The 26210-nt window shown below is 43.9% G+C and overlaps 1 protein-coding gene across 2 annotated transcripts in view; it reads left to right on the plus strand.

The window, feature by feature from the left end:
* Window positions 1–26210, plus strand: part of KCNH8 (potassium voltage-gated channel subfamily H member 8) — a 287653-nt gene that overhangs the window by 171872 nt on the left and 89571 nt on the right. For both annotated transcript variants that reach the window (XM_060248762.1, XM_060248763.1), the window contains exon 6: window positions 23069–23226. In XM_060248762.1, coding sequence (XP_060104745.1) covers window positions 23069–23226 — 158 coding nt within the window. The remainder of the gene's footprint in view (window positions 1–23068; window positions 23227–26210) is intronic.

Genomic DNA, 26210 nt, shown 5'->3' on the forward strand with positions numbered 1-26210 from the left:
TGCCGGTGTCCATGTGGAGCCCGTTCTTTCTTTGGGTGATAGTTGAGAGCAGTTAGGGATGTTCTTATACAGGGTAGTTCTTATACAGGGTTGTCGGGCTGTCTGGCTGGTCTTGGCAGCCTGCTGCGCAGCCTTGAGGGCCCAGGGAGGGTATAAGCCTCCCTGCGCCCCTTTCGTCACACAGACGTCGCCTCCACCGCCCTCAGGGACCCTAAAGATCTCAGGCACCTTACCAGCCTGTCAGATCAGTCCCTTCAATGTTCCTCCTGTCTTTTGCGCCGCTCGCCCCGGCTCGTCGCTCACACACGGAGGGGGGGGATGAATGGAAAGTCCAAGGCAGTCGTCCCAAGCAGCCTCTGCCGCCGTGGTACTTCGCCTCGCCCCCCCCCCAAAATCAGCCACACAGGCCACACCCAGCACACGGCCCGCAGCCGGCTCCCACCTCCAGCGACTTCGGCGTTGCCGACCGCACCGCCCGCTGCCACTCTCCACTCAGCTGCACTCCGCCCAGCTCCACTCCAGCTCAGCCCAACTCGCTCCGGCTCAGCCCGCACCTCCGCGGCTCCAGCAGCTCAGACACAGCAGCTCAAACACATGGCTCCAGCGGCTCAGATACAGCTCAGGTCCTGCAGACAACGCCGCCACGCCTCCCGCCGCTGCTCTTTGCTCCAGCCCCACTCCGGCTCTGGCCCAGCTCAGCCCAGCACCGCCAACACCACTCACGATGTTTTCGGGGGAAAGGTAGGGTGAAACGTTCCAAACCACCCTTCCCTTCACCTCCTCAGTCGCATATTATTCAGCCTGGAAGCTGTAAATGCGTAGCATAGTTTATTCAGCGACAAAAGTTGGTAATTCAAGGAGCACTAACATTAGGGCTCCTCGACCGTCGCCATCTTGACCCATCTTCTGCTTTTGTGTGGAACCCAGAAGAATTTGTCTGCTTACTCACTAGGTATCTACTATCAGACCTGTCTTCACTATTGGGCTTAGTCGACGACATCAACTGCAGCCACAGCTGCTGGTTGATCTGATCCCAAGGAACGGCCGTTCTCATACGGAACTCCTCGTCATACTACAACCAAGTAGCATCGGAGAAATCCATATAGGCCTTATAAATAATGTCGCAGTACTGGAACAGCGCCGCCGCCCGTAAAGGCTGAGCGCATGATATTACCCCTGCATAAATAAAAAAACCTGGCAACCAGTTGGCCCAGGTCCTGTCCACCTTTCTCCGCTTCAGTTCCTCTTTATCTTTGTCATCTAGTTCGTCTTTATCCTTTTTTTCAAGTTCCCTATAAAGAAGGCTAAAAACATCAACATATTCCCCCTTTAATATCTTTTCCCGAGTTGCCACCGTCAACTGGTTGCCCAAGGGCATGGCAGTGTCCCCAAAGGGGCGACATTGAAAGGGGACGGCCCTGTAAGGAGTCGGGGCGAGTCCCCATGCCCCCCACGGATGAGAGGGCCATGCAGGCTGCCAGGGTACACAAGGGTGCTGGCCCCAGGGCAACGACCCAATGTGGGGCTGCTGGAGCTGAGTGCTGTGAGAGGGCATCTGTGTACCCAAGGCCGAGGAAAATTGCACAGGACCCCAAGAAAGGAACTGGCCCTGGGCTGGGTTTGAAGCCAGCTGTGATGTGCAGGTCTAACTTGTGAACCCACCCCCCATGTCCAAACCCTGCATAGCTGTAGAGCCAGCTGGCTGTGGTGTGTATGGTAGTCCCTATGGCCCCCAAGGCCAGCCACCACCTCTCTGTGGGGTTGACTTACCCTCCGAATCCTCAGCAGCAACCACGACTGCTACCGGAGCTGGGACTGCCACCCTCCCCGGGTGACATGCTGCACCCTGGGCATTGCCTTCTTCCTCCAACTCTGGTTCATCCTCCTCCACAGGAACTTGGCTTGGACCCTCACCACTGCCATCCCAGCTGACATTCCCCTGTAAAGCAGAAAGACGTGCGAGAACCTCCTGCTCAGAAGCACATGTAGACATTCTTGCAGCCTTACAGAGGGACATCCCAAGCCCCTCTGCCGCTCCAACTCACCTAGCTGGTCCATAATGTCCTGCCTTGTGCATACTTCCACTTCCTCCCCTGCACAGGAGCCCCAGACCGCTTCCTAGCGGGGTTCCTGACAGGCTGCTTCCCCTTAGGCTTCCCAGTCCCCTTCTTAGGAGCCATTATAAAAACAGAGGCACAGAGCTCAAGCCACCACTCCCCTCCCTACAAAGCCCTCCAAATGCCGTCCCAGGAGTCCTGACCTAGTATCCCAAAGTCCAGTCCCCGAAAGGACCTTCAGCCCCCCAAGCCTGGGCCTAACAGGGTGACCAGGAAAGGAAATGAGGGGGGCCACCCAGGTGCTAAAAGGAGGCGAGGAACAGAAGAGAGAAAGAGAGAGAAACAATCACTCGCAATGTGGGCTGCGACTGCAGCCGCCTCATGAAGCAGGGGCTGTGCAGCTCCCCAACTGCCCGCATCCTCACTTGCTGCTGTTGCCGATTGCTGCCAAGTTGCCGCCCCTCCAAAGCGAACCGCTCCACCTTCCCCCACACAGTGAAGCCTCGGCTGTAGCTGCGCCTCTGGGCCGCTTGTCGAAGCCTCGTGTGGAGCTGCACACTGCTCAGCCGAGAGCAAAAGGAAACTGCAACACTTGGGGCTTATAAAGCCCCAGCGCTCTGCCCCCGCCAGTTCCCCAGATGGCCGGGAAGATTTGTTAGCCTCCGATCCTTCTGGAGGCAAATGCAGCCCCCGCCCTATACCGCCGTGCAGTGGCTCGGTTGGGAGGGGCTGGATTAAAATGAAAAGATAATATTAAATTGAATCTGTTCTATCATTTGCTTGCACAACCTCGCTAGTCATAAGATGTCACATTTCAAGACATCTGGTTTGTATGGCTAAGGCTGCCAACACTGGTTGGAAAATTCCTGGAGATCTGGTGAGTTCTTCCCCACCATGTGTGGGTGGTGCTGGGGAGGGTGGAGTTTGGAGAGTGGAGGGGGTTTAATGGGGATGTCTCATAAGCAGAAGCTAACTGCTGGAATCAGTTGTAATTCCTGGAAAACTCCAGCCTCCACCTGGAGGTTGGCAGCCTTAGTTTCTGTCCCTTCCTGATCAGAACATTCTAGCAGGTAGTGCTGATAACTGTTACTAATAACCATAGCCAACAAGGTCCTGATATTATGCTGCCGCAGGTCTAAAATATTAAAACTTTTGATCATTGCAGATAGACGACGATGTTTTTAGCAGTAGTTCATCAAAGATACTAAATTGTGCCTTGGTGAAGCGTCAGAATATCATTCATCTTGGCATGCCTTCAATTTAATACAGATAATAACAGAGCATATTAAACGAAGACTGAGTTGCACTGTTCTCCTGCTGTTAATATTCATTGCCACCAAATCCTTCTGCATTACTTGCAAGTACTGTTTGTTTAAGAACATTAATTGACCATAAATCTGATGAAGTGATAGTCCATACAAATGCTGCAATGGATTTGGGAAATCGCATCATTTTAAAGTTAGAATGAGTTATTTGTACGCAAGCGTTTTTTGCTCACTGAGGATTATATATTTACACAAATGATAGCCAGCAAAACAAATCAAACTATGCTACTTTTAGTTCCAGTGGCATGTTGATATAGGATGTGATGGCTGCTGGAGCAAACTAAAGCAGAATAGAAGGATACACTCTACAAATATTAGAAAAAAACCCCTTTGGAATGAACAGAGAATCCAATGGAAATTATGTCTCATTACTGTAATTTCTCTGTATTCAAGAACCACTGATGCTACAACTGAGGGCCACTGATATTCCCTGAGTATAGAAAGAAACAGTAACAATACTGCAGTGCTGGTGAGTGGGCAGCAGTCTTTGTGAAAGAGTAAGCAAAACTGACTTTCTCTAGCAGCCAGAACCACTTCCCCTATTAGGCAGGCAGAGAAAGTTGCCTCAGATAGCAGCAACTTTTGCGGACAGTTATCTCCCATCCCCAGCTACCCATCTTCTGAGCCAGAATGACTAATTCTCCTTCCCTTCTCCCAATTTCTAAAAAAAACCTGTCCAGCATATCAGGTATACCTTAAAAATCTTCCTAAACTTGGGAGCTTCCAGTCACAAAATTGCAGCTCTGTAGGTGGAGCCATTCAAAAATGGAGGCTTCTACAATTACAGCAGTAAAGAGCAGATCTGAAGTGCTTGGGCAAGGAAACCTTTCCTCTCCTGTTTTCTCAAAGCAAACTACCACCACCACTCCAAACTATAATTTGCCCTGAAGAGGGAAAATATACATTTGTTTCTATGTTTTCCCTGTAAGAGGCAAAGAGCTGCTTTTATGTAGAGGGAAAAGAGTCAACAGCATGCTCCTTTCCCTCCAAACAGAGGTGACACTGGGGGCATTTTCGCACTCATGTTCAGCCGGCGCGACCCCCCTCTTCACCGCGCAGGATCTGCGCGGATTTCGCACTAAATGCCGCGGAGCAGCCTTTTCGCCGGAAACTCCCGTCGCAAAAGCTGCGCAAACGGAAACTGCTTTTTGGCGGTTTACGTTTGAGCGGCTTTTGCGCCGGGAGTTTCCGGCGCAAAAGGCTGCTCCGCGGCATTTAGTGCGAAATCCGCGCAGATCCTGCGCGGTGAAGAGGGGGGTCGCACCGGCTGAACGTGAGTGCGAAAACGCCCTGGGTTTTTTGCCACCCCAGGCTGCTCCCACGCTTGCACCCCCCATGGGGGGTTGAAGCAAGGCAGTACCATTTCTTTCATCCACCTGGGTCTCGGGCAGGCAAAAGGGGTGGCAGGGCTGCTCTGCCTTGCTGCAAGACTGCATCCCCTGCCTGAGGAGGCAGCATCGGAGCAAGGCTGCTCTCCTCCAAGCCCAGCTACAAAGCTGGGCACAGAGGACAGCACACACTGGTGCGCTGTCCCTCTGCTATCAGCTTCCCAGGTCTGCAACCCGGGAAGCTGAGAGAGGCAAAGCGGTTGAAGGCAGCACCTGAAGGCCTGTTGGCGAGATGGCACCCCTGTTGGCGAGATGGCATCTACCTTGCGCCAGCCATGACTCCAAACATGCAAATGAGGAGAGGCAGATAGGAAAGAGTGCTGTAATTTTCCTAACCAAAGGTGTGTGTGCATGCCTCACTCTCCCTCATACAAAGGAACAAGTGGAAAGAATCTGTTGCCATTCTTTAAAAGGAAGAATTTAAAAAATGATTATAGCAGCTTTAGATGAAGGTAGAAAGCTACTTTTACTTGATTTGGAGAGTGACTAGTGGCACCCAAGTGACCTTCTGCTAGGGTTGCCAAATCCCCTTACCTTTCCAGTAGGGGCATTCCAGTGGGTGGATGGGTGTCCAAATGATGTTTTGGGCCACTTCCTCCCTTCCAAACCAGAAGTGGCCCAAAACAGGAAATTGTTGGCAGCCATTTGAGTGGTCCCCAGGGGGGAAGCAAAAGGGACCATTCAAATGGCTGCCAACCATTTCAAGGTTAGTTTCACTCCCCCTCTCTTCTAATTGGGGGAGAGGAGCAAAATTGATTGCTGAAAAGGGATCACTGAAGGCTTGCAGCCATTTGAGTGGTCCTTTTTGCTTCCTCACTCAAATGGCTGCTCTGGGGCAACACTTCCAGGTTTTCTAGCCAATTCCAGTTTACCAGAAATGACCTGAAAAAACTCATTTTGAGATTTCCCTCACTGGCCAGCTGGCTGGTGATGAGGAAGCCATCCCCAAATCAGGGGACCTCCCTGCTGGGACCAGGGGACTGGGATCCCTATTTTCTGCCAACCAGGGACCTAAGCAACCACAGTAATTGGCAGGGTTTCAAGGCAGTCAGAACGATCTCACAAGAGTTGGGGAATGCCTATTAAGAAGGTGTAGTCCACCACACCATTTTTAAAAGGAGCTGAAGTGAGGTCAGAGGGCACAGAAGATTATCTGATTGTGCTCTCAGGAGAATATGGCAAAGAATGAAACCTCAGGCAATAAAAATTTCTGTTCTGCCAGCATCATGTACCTTTAATGACTGTCTGAGCCAGTAGTGCCTCTCTAAGTCTCTTATGTACCTATGTTTGTGAGTAAGTTTCTCTGAAATCAGTGAATCTTTTCCAAGAAAACACACATAGAACTGGACTGTGAGCATGTGAATAAGCTGTGAGTCAACAGCAAATGGGCAAAGTCATACTCGTTTTTGTTTTATTTTGCTGTCACAGAAAGACAGAACTGCCTTACAGAGATATTTAGGTTCACACTTCCACCAGATACAGAGACAATTTAGCTTTTCATTCACATGTTTATTCAACCATGCACAGTTTTCACAATATTGAGATAGAGACATAATGGAAATCATGGAGATCTTTCTCATGCCATCAACATTTTGTGATCTAAAGAAACTGAATATGTTTGATCATGGTTTTTTAGTCTCTCTTTAGGACTGATTTATCTATTGCTTTCAACCAGAGGTTACATACACTTTGAAAGAGAAGTTTTGAATCAGTATGAAAAATTGTTGAATGACTGCACGTCATTCTGGCTTTCCTGTCAGATACACTGAGGTGAAGGTCTGGGGCCTGGAGATAAGTAATTACTATGGCCAGGTAGGAAAGCTGGAGTCAGCATAAAAAGAAAACTTCTGCACTGCAAGACTAGGTGTATGAAAACAGACTGTTTGCACCAGCCTAGTTGAATTATAGAAATATTTCTATATTGTTGGTTACCTGCATTTGAACATTGCAATGGTTTTATTTGTCTTTGTTAATTTGTTTTCATGATAGCTTATTTTATTAGAGAATTTACAAAAACAACCTCCCTTCCAACTGACAATCTACGCACTTGAATTTTCTGTTGGCTTACCCGTGTCTTCTAATTAGGGATGTGCAAAAAAAAAAAAAAATTCGGTATTACACGGATTCGGAAGTATACGGGGGGAAAAAATTTGGAATCCCCGTATACTCCTGAATACCGCATTCGGAATAGCCGCATATACGGCAGATGCGCAGCTATTTCCGAATATACGGCCCTATTATACCCTATGGGCCATTGAAATCAATGGCAAATAGGGTATATTTGAAGCCACCTGGAGGGAAGGGGGTTTGAGGGAGAGCCCCCAAATTTGCAGGGGACCTGCAGGGGACGCTCCCCTCCAACCCCCCCAAGTCCCAAAAAGATTGGGCCAGGCGATCCCATTCCAGAGGCACCCAAAGAGGGTGCCCCTATTCCATCATTATACCCTATGGGCCATTGAAATCAATGGCAACATAGGGCATAATTAGAGGCTACTGGGGGGCAGGGGGTTTGAGGGAGAGCCCCAAAAACTGCAGGGAACCCGCAGGTGACTCTCCCCTACAAAACCCCCAAGTCCCAAAAAGATTGGGCCAGGGGGTCCCTGTCTTTGGGCTCCCCAAAAGGCCCATTGCCAACAATGATGGGGAAAGCCCAATTAGCCACTTCCTCATTGTAATTGTCGTGGGAAAAGTGGCTCTGGGGAGCAGGGGGTTTTGAGGAGAACCCCCCAAACTGCTGTGCAGCTTCAGGGCACTGTCCCACACAAAACCCACAAGGCCAAAAAATATTGGACCAGGGGGTCCAATTCTGGGGCACCCAAAGCCAAACCTAACTTCACACCAGAGAATCCCTATTGGACCCAAACGCACTACATCCCTCTATCTACTCTATGAACCCTGCAGGCCTGGAACCAATATAAACTCAGTTGCCAACATCACTGCCATAGAAAACACAATCGGCTCAAGGTCTGCTCTGCAGACCTGGCTGCAGCAAACCCAGATGCTAGCTCTCCAGCCCTGCCCCAAACAACACGGGGAGAGCTGGCCAACCACAACAAGCCTGCTGGTTCTGGGTCTCTCACCCAGGTGCCAGCTTCCCTGCCACAGAACACGCAGTCTACAGATGCCAGCTCTCCAGCCCTGCCCCAAACAACATGGGGAGAGCTGGCCAACCACAACAACCCTGCTGGTTCTGGGTCTCTCACCCAAGTGCCAGCTTCCCTGCCACAGAACATGCAATCTACAGATGCCAGCTCTCCAGCCCTGCCCCAAAAAACATGGGGAGAGCTGGCCAACCACAACAAGTTTGCTGGTTCTGGGTCTCTCACCCAGGTGCCAGCTTCCCTGCCACAGAGCACACAATCTACTCTATAAAAACAAGAAAGTGACCCAGCCCACACAGCCCACACACACCCTCGCCAACCCCCACACCAACCAAATCAAACGGTAAACAAATCAAACAAATCAAACAGTAAACAAATCAAACAGTACTTTTAAAACAGTAAAAAAATTAACTTTTAACAATACAGGAACTTAGGAAATTAGGCCAAACAGCACCGCCCCCCAAGAACCAGAAGAGAAGAGTAACAACAGCAGCACAACACAGCAGCAACAAATCAAACACTGAATACTTTTAAAACAGTAAAAAAACTCAACTTTTAACAATACAGGAACTTTGCCAACACCCCCCCCCCAAAAAAAAAAAAAAACCTTCACCCTAACCCCAAGAAATCCAAGCCACCCAAATCAGGAGAAGTAAAAGGACACTGCACTTTTAAAAGTCCTCTCACTAAATTAAGATATGGGCAAATTAGCAAACCCCCCCACCCCAGGCCCCCACTCCCAGCAGAACCTAACCCCACCCCCAAATAGGCTACCCACCCAATACTCACCCACCCAAATCTGGATAAGTAAAGGGACTCTAGTCTTTTTACCAACAAAAACTAAAACAAGAAGAATCCCAAAACTGTCTTACCTTGTCTTCTCTACTCCTGGGAAGTCTGGTAAGGCTGAGTGAGAGAGCATCAGGCAGCAGCTGAAGCCAAGGGCCAGCCAGCAGCAGCACAATCTCTCACACCAACACAGCAGCAATGGAGGAGTCCAGCCAGGAAGACTCCTTAGAAAGGTTCTCTGGCCCTACAGAGAGCAATTTAAAAAAATAGCACTGCTCTCTGATTGGCCCGACAACAGTGCTTACTTGGATACCCAAGTAAGCAAAAGATCAAAATAACAACAATGTAGCTGATGGCTGGGCCATCAGCTACACACAATAGCCCTGCAAAGCATGCATTTGCAATGCATTTTGCAAATGCATGCTTTGGATTAGCTGCTGGGGCTCCTCTTCCCCCTCCCCCCCTCCCTAATCCCAGGGAGGCTATGGGAGAGGCGGAAAGAGGCTACTAAAGGCGGGAAAGTAGGCAAGCAGCTCCCCTGAGGCTGCAGAAGCTACTTTCCCGCCTTTTGCATTGACAGCCGTATACTTCCGAATAGCTATTCGGCAGTATACGGCGAGCCGTATTCGGCTGCCGCATAATAGGCGGCAATGGGAATCGGCTACAGCTGATTCCGTATACAGCCGAATCAGTGGTGATTCGGCTGTATATGCGGTTTGGCCGAACCGAATGCACATCCCTACTTGTAATGTGAGGTTACTGAGTGTGGAGAGGACATGCGAACACAATTCTACAACTGGCTTTAGAAACTGTAGAACTTTTGAAGCTTGTATCCTGGCATATGAAATTATCCTCTGAGTGGAGCCCAAGCTTTTCTTAGATTGGTTTTCAATTTGGTCATAATGTACGATAACAGTTTTTAAAATTTGCAATTGTTCTGTATTTTTGGTATTGACCTATAAGGCCTTGAGCAGGCAGGGACCAATGTATCTATGGGACTATCTACTCCACTATGTCCCTGGGATGGCATTATGCTTTTTGGACAGTAATCTGCTGGTGGTCCCCAGCTCTAAAAATATCTGGATGTCCTCAACCGCCTTTTCTGTTCTGGCTCCAATCTGGTGGAATTCTCTGCCAATTTCCACTAGGGCCCTAGAACTTTATGCAATTCCATAGGGTTTACATGGCAGAAATGTTCTGCTAGGCCTTTAGCTGAGGACAGTGATGGTTTTTCCCATCCTAATAACTCCAATTACCCTCATTATAGATCATCAATAATGACACTTGACTAGTTGATAAAGCACAGCTGAAGGTCTGGGAGTGGGTTCAGGCATATAGAGAAAGTTCAAAAATAAAATTTAGAAAATTCAGAAATAAGATTTATTAAATCAAAATTAGTATAAAGAATCACGTTTAAAAAATCAACAGTTTACTGGATGAAAGAATGCCAAGCACCCAAGTGTATGAAAAAGTGCTCTATTTAAGCAAATAAGAAAGGAGGAAAGCGAGACAAGCTGGGGCCCTTGCCACTGATCAATAGCTAGGGACCGCAGTTTTGCAGTCTCTGAGCAGCTAGTAGCTGCAGCAAAGTTGCTTCTGGCAGGGAGGAGAGAGGTAAGCTCCTTGTAGCTGCTCATTTCCAGCCAATTGCTGGGTCCAATCTTCTCTCCCCCACCCACCCCACACACAAACAGGAGTTCACAAAAGAGATATAGAAAATCTTAAATACAGAAACAGTGTTTTGTGTTTGTAAAGTGTAGTAAAGTTGGCATTGCCTTCCTCTGAAGTCTTCTTTGGAAGTTTTGCATCCAAGTACCAACCCTGTTTATCTCTGAGATCTAATGAGATAAGGCTATACTATACTGTTCCACATCCCACATCCTTCAGTAGCATGTTAGAATGAATCAATTTTAAATATGAGAATAGAAATAAGTTGTTCTTTATGTCTCTCCAGTGCCTTCTGCATTCAGAAAATCAAACTTTGAGAGGCCATGTGGCACAGAAATCTCTTAATCAATTGTTTCAGTTTTCTGTTATGTTTTCTGTTACCACAATAGACCCAAGACTATATGGGGGAGGGACGGTGGCTCAGTGGTAAAGCATCTGCTTGGTAAGCAGAAGGTCCCAGGTTCAATCCCCGGCATCTCCAACTAAAAAGGCTCCAGGCAAATAGGTGTGAAAAACCTCAGCTTGAGACCCTGGAGAGCCGTTGCCAGTCTGAGTAGACAATAATGACTGTGATGTACCAAGGGTCTGATTCAGTATAAGGCAGCTTCATGTGTTCATATGTTCCTTGTCAGCACAGAGAGCTGGTTTTCTCAATGGCATTGCAATGAAATGAGAGGCAACTACATGCTTATTTGTATGGTAAAGTTTGAACAGTTATCTTCCATTTCATTGTATCTGAAGAAGTTTGAATGCACACAAAAGCTTATACCTTGAATAAAACTTTGGTTTTAAAGGTCCCACTGAACTCTAACTTTGGTCTACTGCTTCAGACCAACATGGCTAACCACCTAAATTTATTGGTAGGGTGATATAACTGATTATTGGGCTTTAAATGTTATCCTTATTCCCAAATTGATTAGAAGAATACAATTAACAAGTAGAAGTCAAAATAATTAATATTATTTTACTGTAAAAAAAATTAAATGGGAAATCTGTCATAGTCACACCCCATCCAAATGTCTGGGAAATACACATTTAAACAAAAGTGGCAATGAGACCAAAAGATATGTGTGCATCTTTAGAAGGTCAAGAAGTAAAGCCTAATTAATCTTATGTGAATGTGAATTTTGTAGAATAATGACTCTTCCGTAACAACAAGAAAAGTCTAAACAAAAAAGCTTTTGGTGAGGTGAAATTTAAAATTTTCCAGAATTGCACTATGGAGAGGGGGGAGTCAACTGATTGAAGAAAAACAACAATGTTCATAGTGAAAATATTTTGGAGTGGTGCTTGCTTTTTATCAGAAGCTCTTTAGAGGCAACACTCCACTGGCATAATAGGTGGTCACAAAAGGAACTGGGATCATGTATATTTATAAGGAAATCAGAGCGGAGAACTGAGAAAAAAGCAATTATAAAACCTGACACGCTTGTCACAAACCATATTAGCATTAGCTGCTCCATTTACACACATTCAGAATGATATGTGCACACCTCTATGAGCAGAAAGTGGTCTGGCTGTTCTCTTCCTTATGCACATGCAAAGCCTTTTCACATCTAGGGCAAGGGTACTGAACCAGTGTTTTTTATAATGATGCCTCAAGTAGCAATAAAATTAAATTTATTAGTTTAAGATTGCGAATAAATCTAATCTAAATCTGCAAAGAAGTCATAAGAACATAGAACAATGCATATACCAGCTTCTAGTGGTCTATTCTTACCATTTCGGATGCCAGGGATGATTTTTACTCCAAGCACATCATCCAACTTCTGACATCTCTTTCTCTTAAAATATGTGAAATTCAAGGTTGATCGTATTTGTATCTATTGTGCTCTTTTGAATGGTTCGTGTTAGAAATATGCAGAAATGCTGTGGAAGCAGTCTCCAATTTAATATTGAGACCATTTTGTGTAATAATGACAAACTAGGTATTGAGGTAATATAGATTTCAGTGAACCACAGATAATGGGAAGACATGTAGGCATAAACTGGACTTTCTTTTACTTTCACTTCCTTCTACACTGATGAATATGTGTATGTGTGTGTGCATGCTGTAATGTAGTGTGTATGCTGTAATGTTTGGATTTTAAAACAAGAATAATTGGAGAGTCATCTACATTGTGCAAATTCATTACTTTTTTATGACGGTAGACTGTTAGGTTAATAGATGTGTCATATGCACAAAACCTGTCTGGAAAAGCAATTGTGACCTTAAGAAAGAAAGGGATAGAATTACAAGTAAAGAGATTCTGAAATATATTTGAATGCTGACCAACTTAATATGTATATAACAACAGCACCAATAAGTAGCAAGTGGGAGAGCCAGTTTGTTGTAGTGGTTAAGTGCATGGACTCTTATCTGGGAGAACAGGGTTTGATTCCCCATTCCTTCACTTGCAGCTGCTGGGATGGCCTTGGGTTAGCCATAGCTCTCATAGGAGTTGTCCTTGAAAGGGCAGCTGCTGTGAAAGCCCTCTCAGCCCCACCCACCTCACAGGGTATCAATTGTGAGGCGAGAAGATATAGGAGATTGTAAACCACTCTGAGTCTCTGATCCAGAGAGAAGGGCGGAGTATAAATCTGCAGTCTTCTTCTTCTTCGCCCCGAATAATGCCCATTCTGTTAATATAAGGGTGTTTTCAGACAGGTTTTTTAGCCTGCCATAGACAGTCCCACCTCTGGATTTAATGGACATGATCACATGCACACATCTGTCCTTTGTGGTCCACTTACTCCTAACTTGTGTTGTGATGCCTCTGTTAGTTAAGGAATCTATCTTAACCCAGCTTTGACAGCTCTGTAATTACAGCTGGTGATCTAGCCGGCATGCTAGGTCACAGTGACCTTATCAACAGGCTGGTTTGAGCCGGCTGAAGACAAGAGAAGGAACCTGCTGAGTCAGCATGAGAGTGGACTGCCAGGATTGGCTGACTGAACTATAAGTGAACTGTGTTTGCAATGCACAGGTCTCTCTTTGAGAGTGGACTTGCTGGCGAAGCATTTTGTTCCTGTGATCAATGTATTGGACTGCACTAGTGAGCACGAGTTGTATATACTGTAAATACACTACTTTGGCACTAGCTGCAGGTGTCTGGCTGATTTCTTTCCTGGAGCTCAGTGTTGGGCTCATCACACAGCTCTCTCTGCTAGCACCCGCACTGACAGGGTTATGGGCCCAGAGCGGTTCTGCTGCGCGGAGGAGCACCGTGAGAGTTGAGCTGACCGGGAGTTGTGAAGGAGCCGGAGGCGAGGAACGCCGGTTGAAGGACAAAGAAGCACCAGCTATCTCATTTTGAGAGCCAGAGGGAGGACGGCAGCCAGCTGTGTGGAGGAGTCGGCATCATGGCTCAGCAGCAGCTTGCAGTGGCCGTCGAGAAGCTTAACTCAGCCAACTACGCGGTGTGGAGCCTGAGAATGGAACACTACCTTAAGCGTGAGGGGCAATGACTGTTTGTAAGTAATCCCCCTGCCGTGTTATCTCCTGCCCAGACTGTGTTAGCCGATAAGGCGCTGGCAAACATCGTGCTAGCAGTAGGAGATGACCAACTAATATATGTGCGAGGGAAGGACACTCCCAAGGCTGCCTGGGATGCGCTCAGTGGGGTTTATGTTAGTACCACTGCTGGCTCCCTTATGGCCTTGACCAGGAAGATGTTCCGCACTTTAATGCCAGCTGGAGGGTGTGTAAGGCAGCACATCAAGAAGTTAACGGACTGCTTCATTGAGCTTGAAGGCAGGGGCAAAACTGTAGCTCCTGATGACAGAGTTTACATTTTACTGTCTTCGTTGCCGCCTGAGTTTACTCCCTTAATTACATCCCTGGAGACGGTTGATGTGGCGACTCTGACTATGGAGTACGTGTGTGCCCACCTGCTTGATTTCCAAGAGAGGATTGCAGCAGTGAGCTGTCCGGGGGTGTCGGCTGAGGAGCGTGTGGCTATCGGCTCATCTGGGAAGGCGTCCAAGAGCGAGCCGGCTTCTGCTGCTGGCAGGCAACCAAAAGCTGAAGTGGAGCCGACTGCACTGTCTGTCCGACGTTGCTATGGCTGTGGATCATCCTTGCACCTGCTACGCGTTTGCCCAGAGAAAGGGAAGCGGCGTGGATGGAGGCAGCGAGGGCAGAGGACCACCAGCCGATGTGAGGAAGAAGCCCGGCTGGTCACGTCTGCAGGAGAGAGCACCGGGTCTGCCTGGATTTTAGACTCTGGTGCAACGAGCCATCTTTGCTGCGACAAGGAGCTGTTGAGAAATGTCGACATTCCTGAGCACAGTCATGTCAGATTAGCTGACGGTACCTCTGCAGCTGTTACTTGTTCAGGCTGTGTTGAATTTCCTGTGTTAGATTGCACTTTGCAACATGTTTTGTGTGTACCCTCACTAAGGTCGAACTTGCTAAGTGTAAGCATGCTAATTGACCATGGATATCAGGTGAAGTTTGAAAAAGCCTGTTATAAAATCTTAGGAGGTGGGGGGAAGCTGCTTGCAACTGGGAAAAGAGAGGGAAATATATATGTGGTTCAGAGTCATTGTGCCCAGGTGGCACAGGTGTCAAATGTGCCGGTGCACGATCAATGCATACATCTGCTCCACAGAAGACTCGGGCACTGTGGGTTTAGTGTGTTGAAAAAGACCCTACAGTTGGTGCCAAGTCTGAAGGTAAAGCCCTGCAGGTGTTATCTAGACTGCCAGGTCTGCAAAAAGACTAAGAGCAGGGCTTGTGCAGTTGCTAAGCAAAGCAACAGAGAAAGCAAGCGTGCCCTAGAACTCATCCATTTAGATGTTATTGGCCCATTGCCAAAAAGTCTGTCGGGGAGACAGTATTGCCTAGTGGCCACCGACGACCATACAAGGTATTCCTGGGTGTTTGCTATGATGCACAAATCCGAGGTGTACAAGGTGTTCACCAAATGGGCAAAAGCGGTGGAAAGGGAGTTGGATACTCATATTAAGTCTATTCAGACCGACCGCGGGGGGGAATTCTTGTCTAATGAATTAAAACGTTGGCTGGAAAATAAGGGCATTGCCCACCAATTAGCGAACCCAGCCACGCTCCAAGAGAATGGGTTAGCAGAGCGGCACGGAGCTACACTGCAGACTTTGATGTACTGTATGTTGGAAGATGCAAAGTTGCCAATTTCTTATTGGGCCGAGGCCATGTATTCAGCAGTTTACGTGCATAATCGAATTTGGTGCAAAGCTGTGAATGACTTGCCTTACAGAAGGCTATACAATAAGGTTCCAGACTTAAGGTTTTTAAGAGTCTTTGGGACAAAAGCTTGGGTTGGCATCCCCTCTGAGAACAGGAGGGAGGGGGCTGGCCGGGCAGTGAGCCTAACTTTTCTGGGCTACAAGCCAGAAGCTAGGTGTTATCGCTTCTGCGATAAGAGGGCTAAGATAACTCTCAGTAAAACTGCCAAGTTTAATGAGAGTGCCAGGTGGCCTCAATTACATTCTACTGAGAAAGAACTTGTGCTGCTGCGAAGCACTGATAACGGTGCTGGAGTCCTGCCAAGGGTAATTAAGCAGGAACAACAATCTCCCGACTGGGAACTGGTAAGCAAACAAGCAGAGGAAGGTGAGCCCAAAGTTGGCACAGAGCCTCAGGCACAAAGTCAGGAGGTGCAACCTCTGAATCAAGAGGCAGAACCAGCCCAGGAGGTGGCAACAGATGAGCTCGAAGGAGATGAGCCCGGTCCGAGCACAGGGCCACGAGTATCTGCTAGAGCCACTAAGGGTATCCCTCCTGCCAGGTACAAGGTGCCTTATGTTACACTGGTAGTTAAACCAGACCCACCAGAGTTCCAGGAAACGCTCAGGAAAAAGGCTGAGGCGTGGAAGGTCTGGGTGGCAGAGTGCAAGGCACGGAACAGGGAGGCTGAAGCCAAACGCCAGAGGGAACTGGCTGACCAGGACAGTGATAATGAGTTCCTGGAGTGGAAGTTGTAAACTTGTAAATATGATAAGTATGTAATACTGCTGTCTGTGAACCAATGTGAAGGCATGTGTGCATAACAATGCAGAACACTGAGTGATGTACAGTTATCAGATATGAATGTAAACTGTAGTCAATGTTGGAATTCACTGTGGTTGGGTGCACTGGGTTCGATAGATTAGGAGGTGTGTTAGTTAAGGAATCTATCTTAACCCAGCTTTGATAGCTCTGTAATGACAGCTGGTGATCTAGCCGGCATGCTAGGTCACAGTGACCTTATCAACAGGCTGGTTTGAGCCGGCTGAAGACAAGAGAAGGAACCTGTTGAGTCAGCATGAGAGTGGACTGCCAGGATTGGCTGACTGAACTATAAGTGAACTGTGTTTGCAATGCACAGGTCTCTCTTTGAGAGTGGACTTGCTGGCGAAGCATTTTGTTCCTGTGATCAATGTATTGGACTGCACTAGTGAGCACGAGTTGTATATACTGTAAATACACTACTTTGGCACTAGCTGCAGGTGTCTGGCTGATTTCTTTCCTGGAGCCCAGTGTCGGGCTCATCACACAGCTCTCTCTGCTAGCACCCGCACCGACAGCCTCCTGCATACGTTAAAGAGACACTGGGAACTTCCTGGTAACAAAGTCCTTGTAGTGCTTCTGTGGCACATTTCCAGCCATGTGATAATTCCAGGCACATCACGCACATACAGGAGTGGTGTGATTGCTCCACTCTGCATGTGTGCAGTCTGTGCCTGTGGTGGGCACCATCTGATCAGCCATCAGTCACCTGGTGGGCACCATCTGATCAGCGCAGCATATCTCTAATAGGATCAGCTTTTTAAAAGCCAAGAGACATCCACAGCAACCAGCTCATCCACCCTAAATCTCACAAATATCATGCAGTAGCAACTGGAAACATTCAGGTCTATCTGTTATTCTATAGCATCTCGCTATCTGCTTTAAAGATGTATGCCAAACTAGAAGAAAATGGCATCTCTGAGTTTGCCTTGGGGATGTACCACCATTTTGCGGTGTGAGTTCCTACTGCGGAACTCCTTTTAACAATATTTCAAGGGCCCAGTTCTGGTTGGGGTCATCATGGCATGGGGAGAGGAGGGGCTCCTGTCTCCTATTTTTCAACCCAAAAATGCACCAGGGAAAATTAGTTGTGGACATACCTGCCCAGCACCATTTTGGTCAGAAAAAGTGTGGCAGGAAACAGGAACCCCTCCTCCCTCCATGTTGCCATGGTTCTAACCAGAATCAAGCTTTCACAGTACTGTTAGAAGAAGATCTGTGATGAGAATTTGCTCTAGAAAATGTTCGCATGTCTCTGGGGATCTTGTGTTATCTTGGGTGCTATCTTGTTTAGTTGGGTTCTTCATAGGAGACTTTACCAGTGTACCTTCTAAACAGAAAGATTCCGATTCACATGTTTGTATGCAGTGTTTTAACTTCCTTTCAACAAATGCATTGTCTCTATGGTTGTTGTAAGAGGGGTTTTCCCCCCTGTATAACCCAATATTTTCTTCATATTTTTTTGTTATCTGGAACTGTGCATGTAGGAAATGCTGCACAGACTGGAGCAGGGAAATCAGAGGAAGAGGGGCATGGTGGTAAGCAACATGCAGTAGATGTTTTGGAAAACTCTCAGGGTTTTTTTTTTTCATGAAAGCTTATGGTGTATGCAATAAAAAAGAATAATTTGTAGATTATTTTTTGCTGAAAATCTGTCTACAACTGATAGAGTGTCCCAGCGATACAGCATGACTTTCAATGCAGTACCAGTGATAGTTAAGGGAGACCTTCAAGTTTATAAGAATGCCAGGATGGAGAAATCCTGAATAGTTAGTTCCCTAGAATATTATTCATACAATATTAGTCATTCAGATGATTGATGGGCAGAAATTGAGATGCACCAATATATTTCACCCAAAGCCTTTCAACCCATGACAACTGCATTGTAGGAGTCAAGTAGCACCTTTAAGACCAACAAGGCTTTATTCAGAATGTTAGCTTTCGTATGCATGCATAGTTCTTCAGACGAGGGGATGGGGTACAGTGTATTCATAAAGAATTATGGAAGCAGTGGGATCAGAAACATTTACTCTGCCAGATTTGTTAATCTTATCACAAATAAAACCAGTCTCACTTTCTGCTTCATTTTCAAATGGAATATTTTATTTATTTAAAACATATTTATGCCGCCTTTCCACCCGGTGAGTGTCCACAAGAAAACTAATACACTTAAGAACCTCATAGAAAACAATACACTTGAGATCCTTCTTTTTCACTAAAAGTGTTATAGTTATATAGTATTCACTTCAAGGTCATAATTTAGACTTATCTGTTGCTAACTGCTTTCATAAGATCCCCAACATAACGCTTGTTTATTCTGACTCAATTGGTTCTACTTTCATTATTTACACACTTTTTCTTGTGTCTGTATTCTCTCACTTGCACTATTATTTCTATCAATACCTTTCTTTCAAAATGTGGCAATTACTTTTCTCTATCAGGTTATTCTTTATGTCACTTGTACTGAACAGCATTGTTCACAGTAATGAGCTTACAGATGATTGCCAGTGATTCCTTTGTAAACCAAAGGTAGAAGGATTTTAATCTTTGTAAAGAGTCACATTCTTCAAAGAATTAGTGGGTCTTTATTTAGATATTTATATCACCCTGTTCCCCCAGTAGGGATCAAAGTAGTACTTGACCATGGAAGATGTTTCTGCATACCAGAAACAGAGCTGGCCTAGTCTCTCAGTGAAACATGACCCAAAACGAGTCTAGAGACCTAGAACAGAATTGCCTTGGAGAGGAGTAAGATACAAAGTAGTAACACTATAACATGACCTTTTATAGCTTGCAAACCATCTAACCCAGACCAATGGATGCTATGTGTTATGGCCCAGGAGAAGAAGTGTCTGTGAATGGCAAGAATGTCCATCTTCACAGAAGTGGAGATACAGTTCAAAGACAGGATAATTTGATTGAGCAGGAACACACAGGAATGCAGTTCCAGCTGACGGTTTCAGGAGGCATGGCCTATCTGCTTTCATGCAGATAGCAGACAGCAAATGAGTTTCTGCTGGGCTTTTTTTTTTTTTAAAGCCCTGTGCAAAACAATGGTGGTGTCAGGGGGTGTGGCCTAATATGCAAATGATTTCCTGCTGGTCTTTTTCTACAAAAAAAGTTCTGCATATGAATGAGAGTCTTGTAATCACTGTTTTAAAATATACTTTGTTATAATAAAAAGTAGCACCAGTGGACTAAGTTTGTATACATTGTAAGAAGCTATTCAAATATAGATAACGTTGGATGGTATTTGAAGTTATGAGATAATTAGCCAAGAATGTGCACTCTTCTCCAGTGGGACAGCTAGCAATTGTTTGGAGATGATTTTTAAAACCTATAAATACGAGAAATTGAATTGATTGGGAGCTTCTTTTGAGAAGGGGCTCCTTGCTTGTGACATCCTTATCTTTTGATAAGATATTTTAATGAACTTGGGTAATTGTTCTCCTTTAATTATCTGTGTAGCAATAATGGACGGTATAATTTTCTGTTGGATTAGTCAGCATTAAAGATGCATATAGTTATACTGTAATAAAGGATAACATGGAAGCAAAGTTTCTTTAATAGTACTATACCCAAAACTACTTCCTGATTCTCCAGCAATAATAACATCTTTATGCTCAGCTTTTAAAAAAGCAAAGATATTTTGCCTGATTATAACTTGTTTAGGAGAGAGCAAGATTTTAGCAGCTAATAATGGACACTTGTACTCTCAAATCTGGGTCAAAATGTCCTTATTCTGTTTTGCTCCAAGCATTCTACTATATATGCACAGCATTACCTGGACATACTAAAAATTGAATTAAAAAGTCAAAAAAAGTGTATCAGGAATTCATTTCTTCCAAGTACATTATGAAAATGACCTGAGGGTTGGGGTTAGAGAGTTTTACTATCCAAAATGTTGTTGTAAAATGTAATGAATAAGGCTGGTGAAATTTTCCCATAAAGAACATTTTTAATTCTAATGGTGCCTGAAACTTTTGAATATGGAGTACAATATTTACAGTTCTAACACAATTGGCACAAATCAGGCCAAAGACAAACAATATGAATTTTATCAGGAAGAGTATGCAACACTCAGGACATATAACTTGGCCACCAAATTTATAACATTTTCCATATTGTTTATAACTCATGCTTAAATATGCAAAAAAGGAAACACTGGCTGAGTTTAAAATGTAACAAATGAATAATTTTTACTTCAACTTGAAAATATAAATAATAAGTCTTAAGAGCAAAGTCTGAAGCTTTCCTGCAGGTTACGCAGTCTTCCTCCTATTTAAGTGGTGAGATTTTCTCTACAGGAAAAGGCAATAGACCAGGGCTGGCCAAACTGTGACTCAGGAGCCACAAGTGGCTCTTTCGCACATATTGTGTGGTTTTCAAAGTCCCCACTGCCCCTTCAGCTGACTTGGAGTAGGAATTTGTCTCTTTAAATCACTTCTTCAAGTCAAGCCAGCTGGCTGTTCGGAGAATGCATTTTAAGTTAAAGTTGCTTTCCATCTCTCCCCTATCTATTTGCCTGCCTGCCTTCTGTCCTTCCTTCCTGTCTTATGGCTCTCAAACCTCTGATGTTCAGATCTTGCAGCTCTCAAGCATCTGGCATTCTATGTGGCACTTACGTTAAGCCAGTTTGGCCATTCCTTCACTAGACATAGAGGAATGCTCCAAGTATTACTGACAGGAGTGGTAGAACATAGGCCTATATATCATATTCACTCTCTCTTAGATTCACAAATGGTTTTTCAAAATGGAATTCTTTGATTTCATCCATCCTGAGTTGTCTCAGAGAAAAAACAGCAAATGTCTGGCCAAGTCAGCTGAGCCATTACTGTTGGAAGTCCATTTTTTTCTGAGAGGCTTGTTTAATCTCAGTAAGAACATTGGCTTCTTAGTGGTTGCTTCCCCTTGGCTGATTTCAGATGGCCAATTTGGGCCAATGCAGGAATGGCCCACGTCTGGATGAAAAAGGCATGTTCATACGTGCACATTCCACCTCACTCTGAGTCCTGCCCTTACCTTGTCCTCCACCGTCACTCTGCCGCTTCAAAAAGCTACCAAGTAGAAAGTGGTAGCAAATTGCTGAAGCACTTTCAGGGTGCCTTTCCCAGCCGTCTGACTGCCAGGGAAGTGTCATTCAAGTGATTGAGCTGTGCAAACGCTCCTACAGAGCATGCACAGCCCATCCCTGTTCTGGCAGCAGTCCACACACTGTCTGACCATCCTGGGGACACTTTCCACTATGCTGGTTTTAGTCTGCAATGGGAGGTTCCTGCCCGAAGCTGCCTGTTTGTATCCAGCCCTTGAGACATGAAAAGCCTCAACTGATAATTTCATAAATTTGACAAGATGGTGGTATTCCTTGATACATTTGACTGAATGTAATACCTCTGCTTTGTTTTTGTTTTGTTTTGTTTTTACATTTAGATCTGACAAATGGAACATTCTGAATAATTTTGTGATACTCTGGGCAAACCAATGTGTATATTTTGAACTGTTACTGCTACATTGTAGTTCTGCTTTATTGTAGTGTTTATTGGCTATTGAAAGTTGCTTTGAGTCTAAGGAGAAGTATGATACAAGTTTGTGAAATAAATATAAATAAAAGTGTTGAAAACTGTAAAAGCATGTAAAAAATGATTCTGATTGGAGCCTAGTTGGATTCTAAATGAACTGGAACCTAGCTCTTGAAATGGTAAAGTGAAAAAGAAGCAATTACCTTTGGTAGCACCATGTATGTTTCTGATATAATGAAAATAAAAAAGACCCAGCATCTTTTGCATCCAAAAAAATTGTTTGACATTCTGTGGAAATTTGAAAAAGTTCTGGGCACCGCTAAGAGCCATATGTGTTGATTGAGGGCAATATAAGAACCTCATCTTGAAGAATGTGAAAATAATTGAAACTACCATCAGGATCTGAATTTTTATTTGATTTTTAATCTATCCTAGCATGCCATTTCCAAATGAGCTCCTATGGAGAACAACAGGGCAATCCTGAACATTTATAGGAAAACACAAATTTTGTTAAGTTCTGTTAAACTGTAATCCTTTTAAGTCTGATTCTTCTCTCTCATTGTCCACTATTCCCTTTTTTGGCTGATTCAACTGGAAGTCTGAGCAAGACTTCAGTGAGTTGCAGAAATGTCACTTTAAAGAAGATAGACTAAATAGGCCTACTAAACAGGATTTTAATACACATTTTATTTTGAAATCAGTGCAGTGTTCTGATATTTATGCATTAAACAGGTATGCATCTGTAAGATTTGTTACTCAGTTCTGTAATAACAGTCTATTACAAAACAGAAGAATGTATTTCATTTCCACATGCAAAAATTCAAAATTATTTTTAATGTGTATTTTCTTTATAGGCAGAGTTTCATTCATGAGTATAATATATACTAATTAATAGCTAAAATTAACCAGTGAAACAAGTTACTCATCGCTACCAAGTCTAGGCTACAAAAATATGTTTTCAATCCCATTGTAGGTCCCACTGAGTTTCATTGGACTCACTTCGAGAAAAGTGTGCCAAGATTGCACTCTTAGGAACCAGCCAGTTTTTCAACCTCATTTAAAAGGAAGATTATATTTAAGTGAAACGAGATTTTTTTTATCTCTGTGACTTTTGCTTTCTTCCCTCCTTCCATCTGTCAGCAGAATTAAAATAGCCTCTCAAAAATAGCTGTAGTAGTCTCTCACAACCTTTTTCTCTCTTTGTCAAGCAGATATTATTTTAAATTTCCGAACAACGTATGTCAGCAAGTCTGGCCAAGTAATATTTGAAGCAAGATCTATTTGTATCCACTATGTAACTACCTGGTTCATCATTGATTTAATTGCTGCACTTCCTTTTGATCTACTTTATGCTTTTAAAGTCAATGTGGTGAGTACGGTCCTTCTGTTTTATTTATATAGTCGATCTCAAGTGGTCCTTTTCTGTGAATGACTATATTGTTCCATGATGGTGGTTAAAAGAGCACAAACTAAAATGTGCGTTGAATGTATTTTAGAGTGTGATTACTGGTCAGTCACAAGTATGCTAAAGTGTTTAGATCTGAAGTGCTTAAGTAGCAATTTAAAAAGAAAACCTTAGGCATAAAATGGAGGGGAAGGTACCTCTGAATCTTTAGCAGTTTTGTATGTCACACATGTAATTGCTGTACTTGTAGTCATTTACTAAGTTGAAATCTTATGCTAAAACAAGTTTTAAAATGTTAAAATGCTTATGATGTTCAGTTTACCATGTTTTTTTAATGTGGTGAAGTTCCTGGCTCCAGTCCAGAAAAAGTTAACTTTTATCCTATTATAATCAAAGAGATAATTTAGTTTCACTTAAGTCCCATTTAATTTAAATCAGATGTAATTGTGACTGCTATTTTGGGATCAGTACCATTATGTCTTGGTTTTCTAGGGATTTTTGGGATTTCTTGTAGTCTTATGAATGCCCCAATGCTGCTTGGTATTTCTAGGAAAACTTTCAGTTGAACCCAGACTGCATGAGCCACAATCTCTTTTCTTGCCATACGTATGAACATTATTATGATGAATTAAAATTTAACTCCAATGCCAGTTTAGTGATCTGAGCACACTAATTTTCAGGTATTTGCAAATGTTGTTTTTCAAATTCATATCCTATAGATGTATTGAAGACAGCAGTGCTAAATGTTGCCATAATCAATGTAATTTTTTATTTTACTTTTAGGAGTTTTTTTTTAAATCCTTCCTAAGTATAGTAGATTTTGTATTTTGGAATGCTGACCCATAATCACATTTAATTAATTCACATTTTAGGGCACAAGCTGGATTAGGAAGGTTTTAGAAGGTTGTCTTCAAATTTATTTTGGCTATATTGTGAACTGATAGATAGATAGATAGATAGATAGATAGATAGATAGATAGATAGATAGATAGATAGATAGATAGATAGATAGATAGATAGATAGATAGATAATTTTATTTGTATCCCGCCCTCCTCGCCGAGGCAGGCTCAGGGCGGCTAACAACATCATACAAATTTCAATTATACAAAAAGCAAAAAACACAAAATTACATTTAAGCATTAAAATTCTGATTAGGTTTAAAATTAGTTAATTAAGTTAATAAAAGTGCTAATACTGTTCTTTAGGATGGCGGTTATCATTAACAATTTCTTCCTTCGTCAGCGAAAGCTAGTCAGAAGAGGAAGGTCTTGCAGGCCCTGCGGAATTGTTCAAGGTCCCGCAGGGCCCGCATTTCCTCTGGAAGTTGGTTCCATAGGCTCGGGGCTACAGAGGAGAAGGCCCGGTTACGGGTACATTGCAGCTTCACCTCTCTCGGTCCGGGAGTAGTCAACAAGTTTTTTCCGGCTGACCTCAGTGCTCTCTGGGGTTCATATGGGGAGAGACTTTTATATAACATATGCTTCACCAAAATGCAGAATGCCTGTCTGTGGCTGCAGTCAGATGGGCAGTTTGGCCCAATATAGTTGCTGTTCCCTTATGGAATAAATGCACTCATTCACACAGCCGAATCTGGTGCCTGTTCCCCAGTCGTATTCACTCCATCATATGACAAGTTGGCTGTGGAGTAAACAGCCACTGGAGAAAGTCTAGTGTTTATGGATGTCCGCACATTCATCCCACATTTCCAAATGTCTGAACTCCCCAGTACATGCTCAAACCAGTTCAGTAGTGTGAACCTTTAATTCCATTTTTGCCATTCTGTTAAAAAATAAAACAAAACTGGTAGTGCATATGAGCATGGGTGCATGGGCACCCATGCACACCCAATAAATGTTTTCCAAAAACAGTCATTTGTTAGTTGTTGTTTTTTTAGGACCAGACTGTGCTCTCTGTGGTAGATGTGCAGCATTATGTGGAATGGTCAACCATGGAAGAAGCATGTCGTAAGACTGGATCAGGATGGGAGTCTGATCAAAAAATCTCTATAACAAAATGCAACAAAGTAATTAAAAGTATGTCCAAACCATGTCAGCCTTCCAGTCTGACCACAACCTATATGATGTTAACTCAGATCTATAAATCAGTGCATTCAGTGCAGTTCTTTCACTAATGTTTAATGGTGACTTATATAGAAAGATCTTCATGTACAGTGCAGTGTCTATTCACTCCGGGAATTATTCTGCCTTAAGCCACTGTTAATGTTTAGCTCTCAAATAAATGTTTAGTATATCCAAGATTTCACTTAAAAAATCTTTTGGAGATATAGATACTCATGAAGAACTGGGCTATAATTAACAGTGTTAAACATAGAGTAATGAATGCTGGTGAGGAATTTCTAATTTGAACAACTGTTACAGCTTGAAGTGACTCTAGACTATTACAAAAATATTGTTGGATGTTAACATATATTTTGCATTATTCATTATGAAAATGCTAATTTATTAGTCATAAATATAACAATTTTTATACATGTATCTGTTATATTATACCATGGGACAGAATCTTATTTAAAAACATGAAAGCTGATTATACAGATGCTACTATAATACTGAAGAATCATGTGAGCAGCACTATGGACTGGTTACTTCCCATTTGAGGAGAGGAGCATGATTTAAGCCACTTTGGGTTCTCATCAGAGAGAAAAATGGGATATAAATGAAGTAAAGAAATAAACTTTATAGACCAGAGCAATAACACTTGAGGCCCATCCATTTGGTATTTTACCAGCGAGGTTTACACTGTAAAATATTTCTTGGAGAACAGGTACCCACCAATTAACACTTTATTTAGAAGTTTCTCTGGTGGTACATTTAGGTGCCTTATTTCAGGAAAGGCTGCCAAATTAGTAAACAGATGGAACACACCTTTAATACCACTGAGATCAGATTATTGCCTATTGAGAATTATAAAACCAGTTTTACTCAAT

This window comes from Heteronotia binoei, chromosome 10 (genome assembly GCF_032191835.1).
Source record: "Heteronotia binoei isolate CCM8104 ecotype False Entrance Well chromosome 10, APGP_CSIRO_Hbin_v1, whole genome shotgun sequence".
Taxonomy (NCBI): domain Eukaryota; kingdom Metazoa; phylum Chordata; class Lepidosauria; order Squamata; family Gekkonidae; genus Heteronotia; species Heteronotia binoei.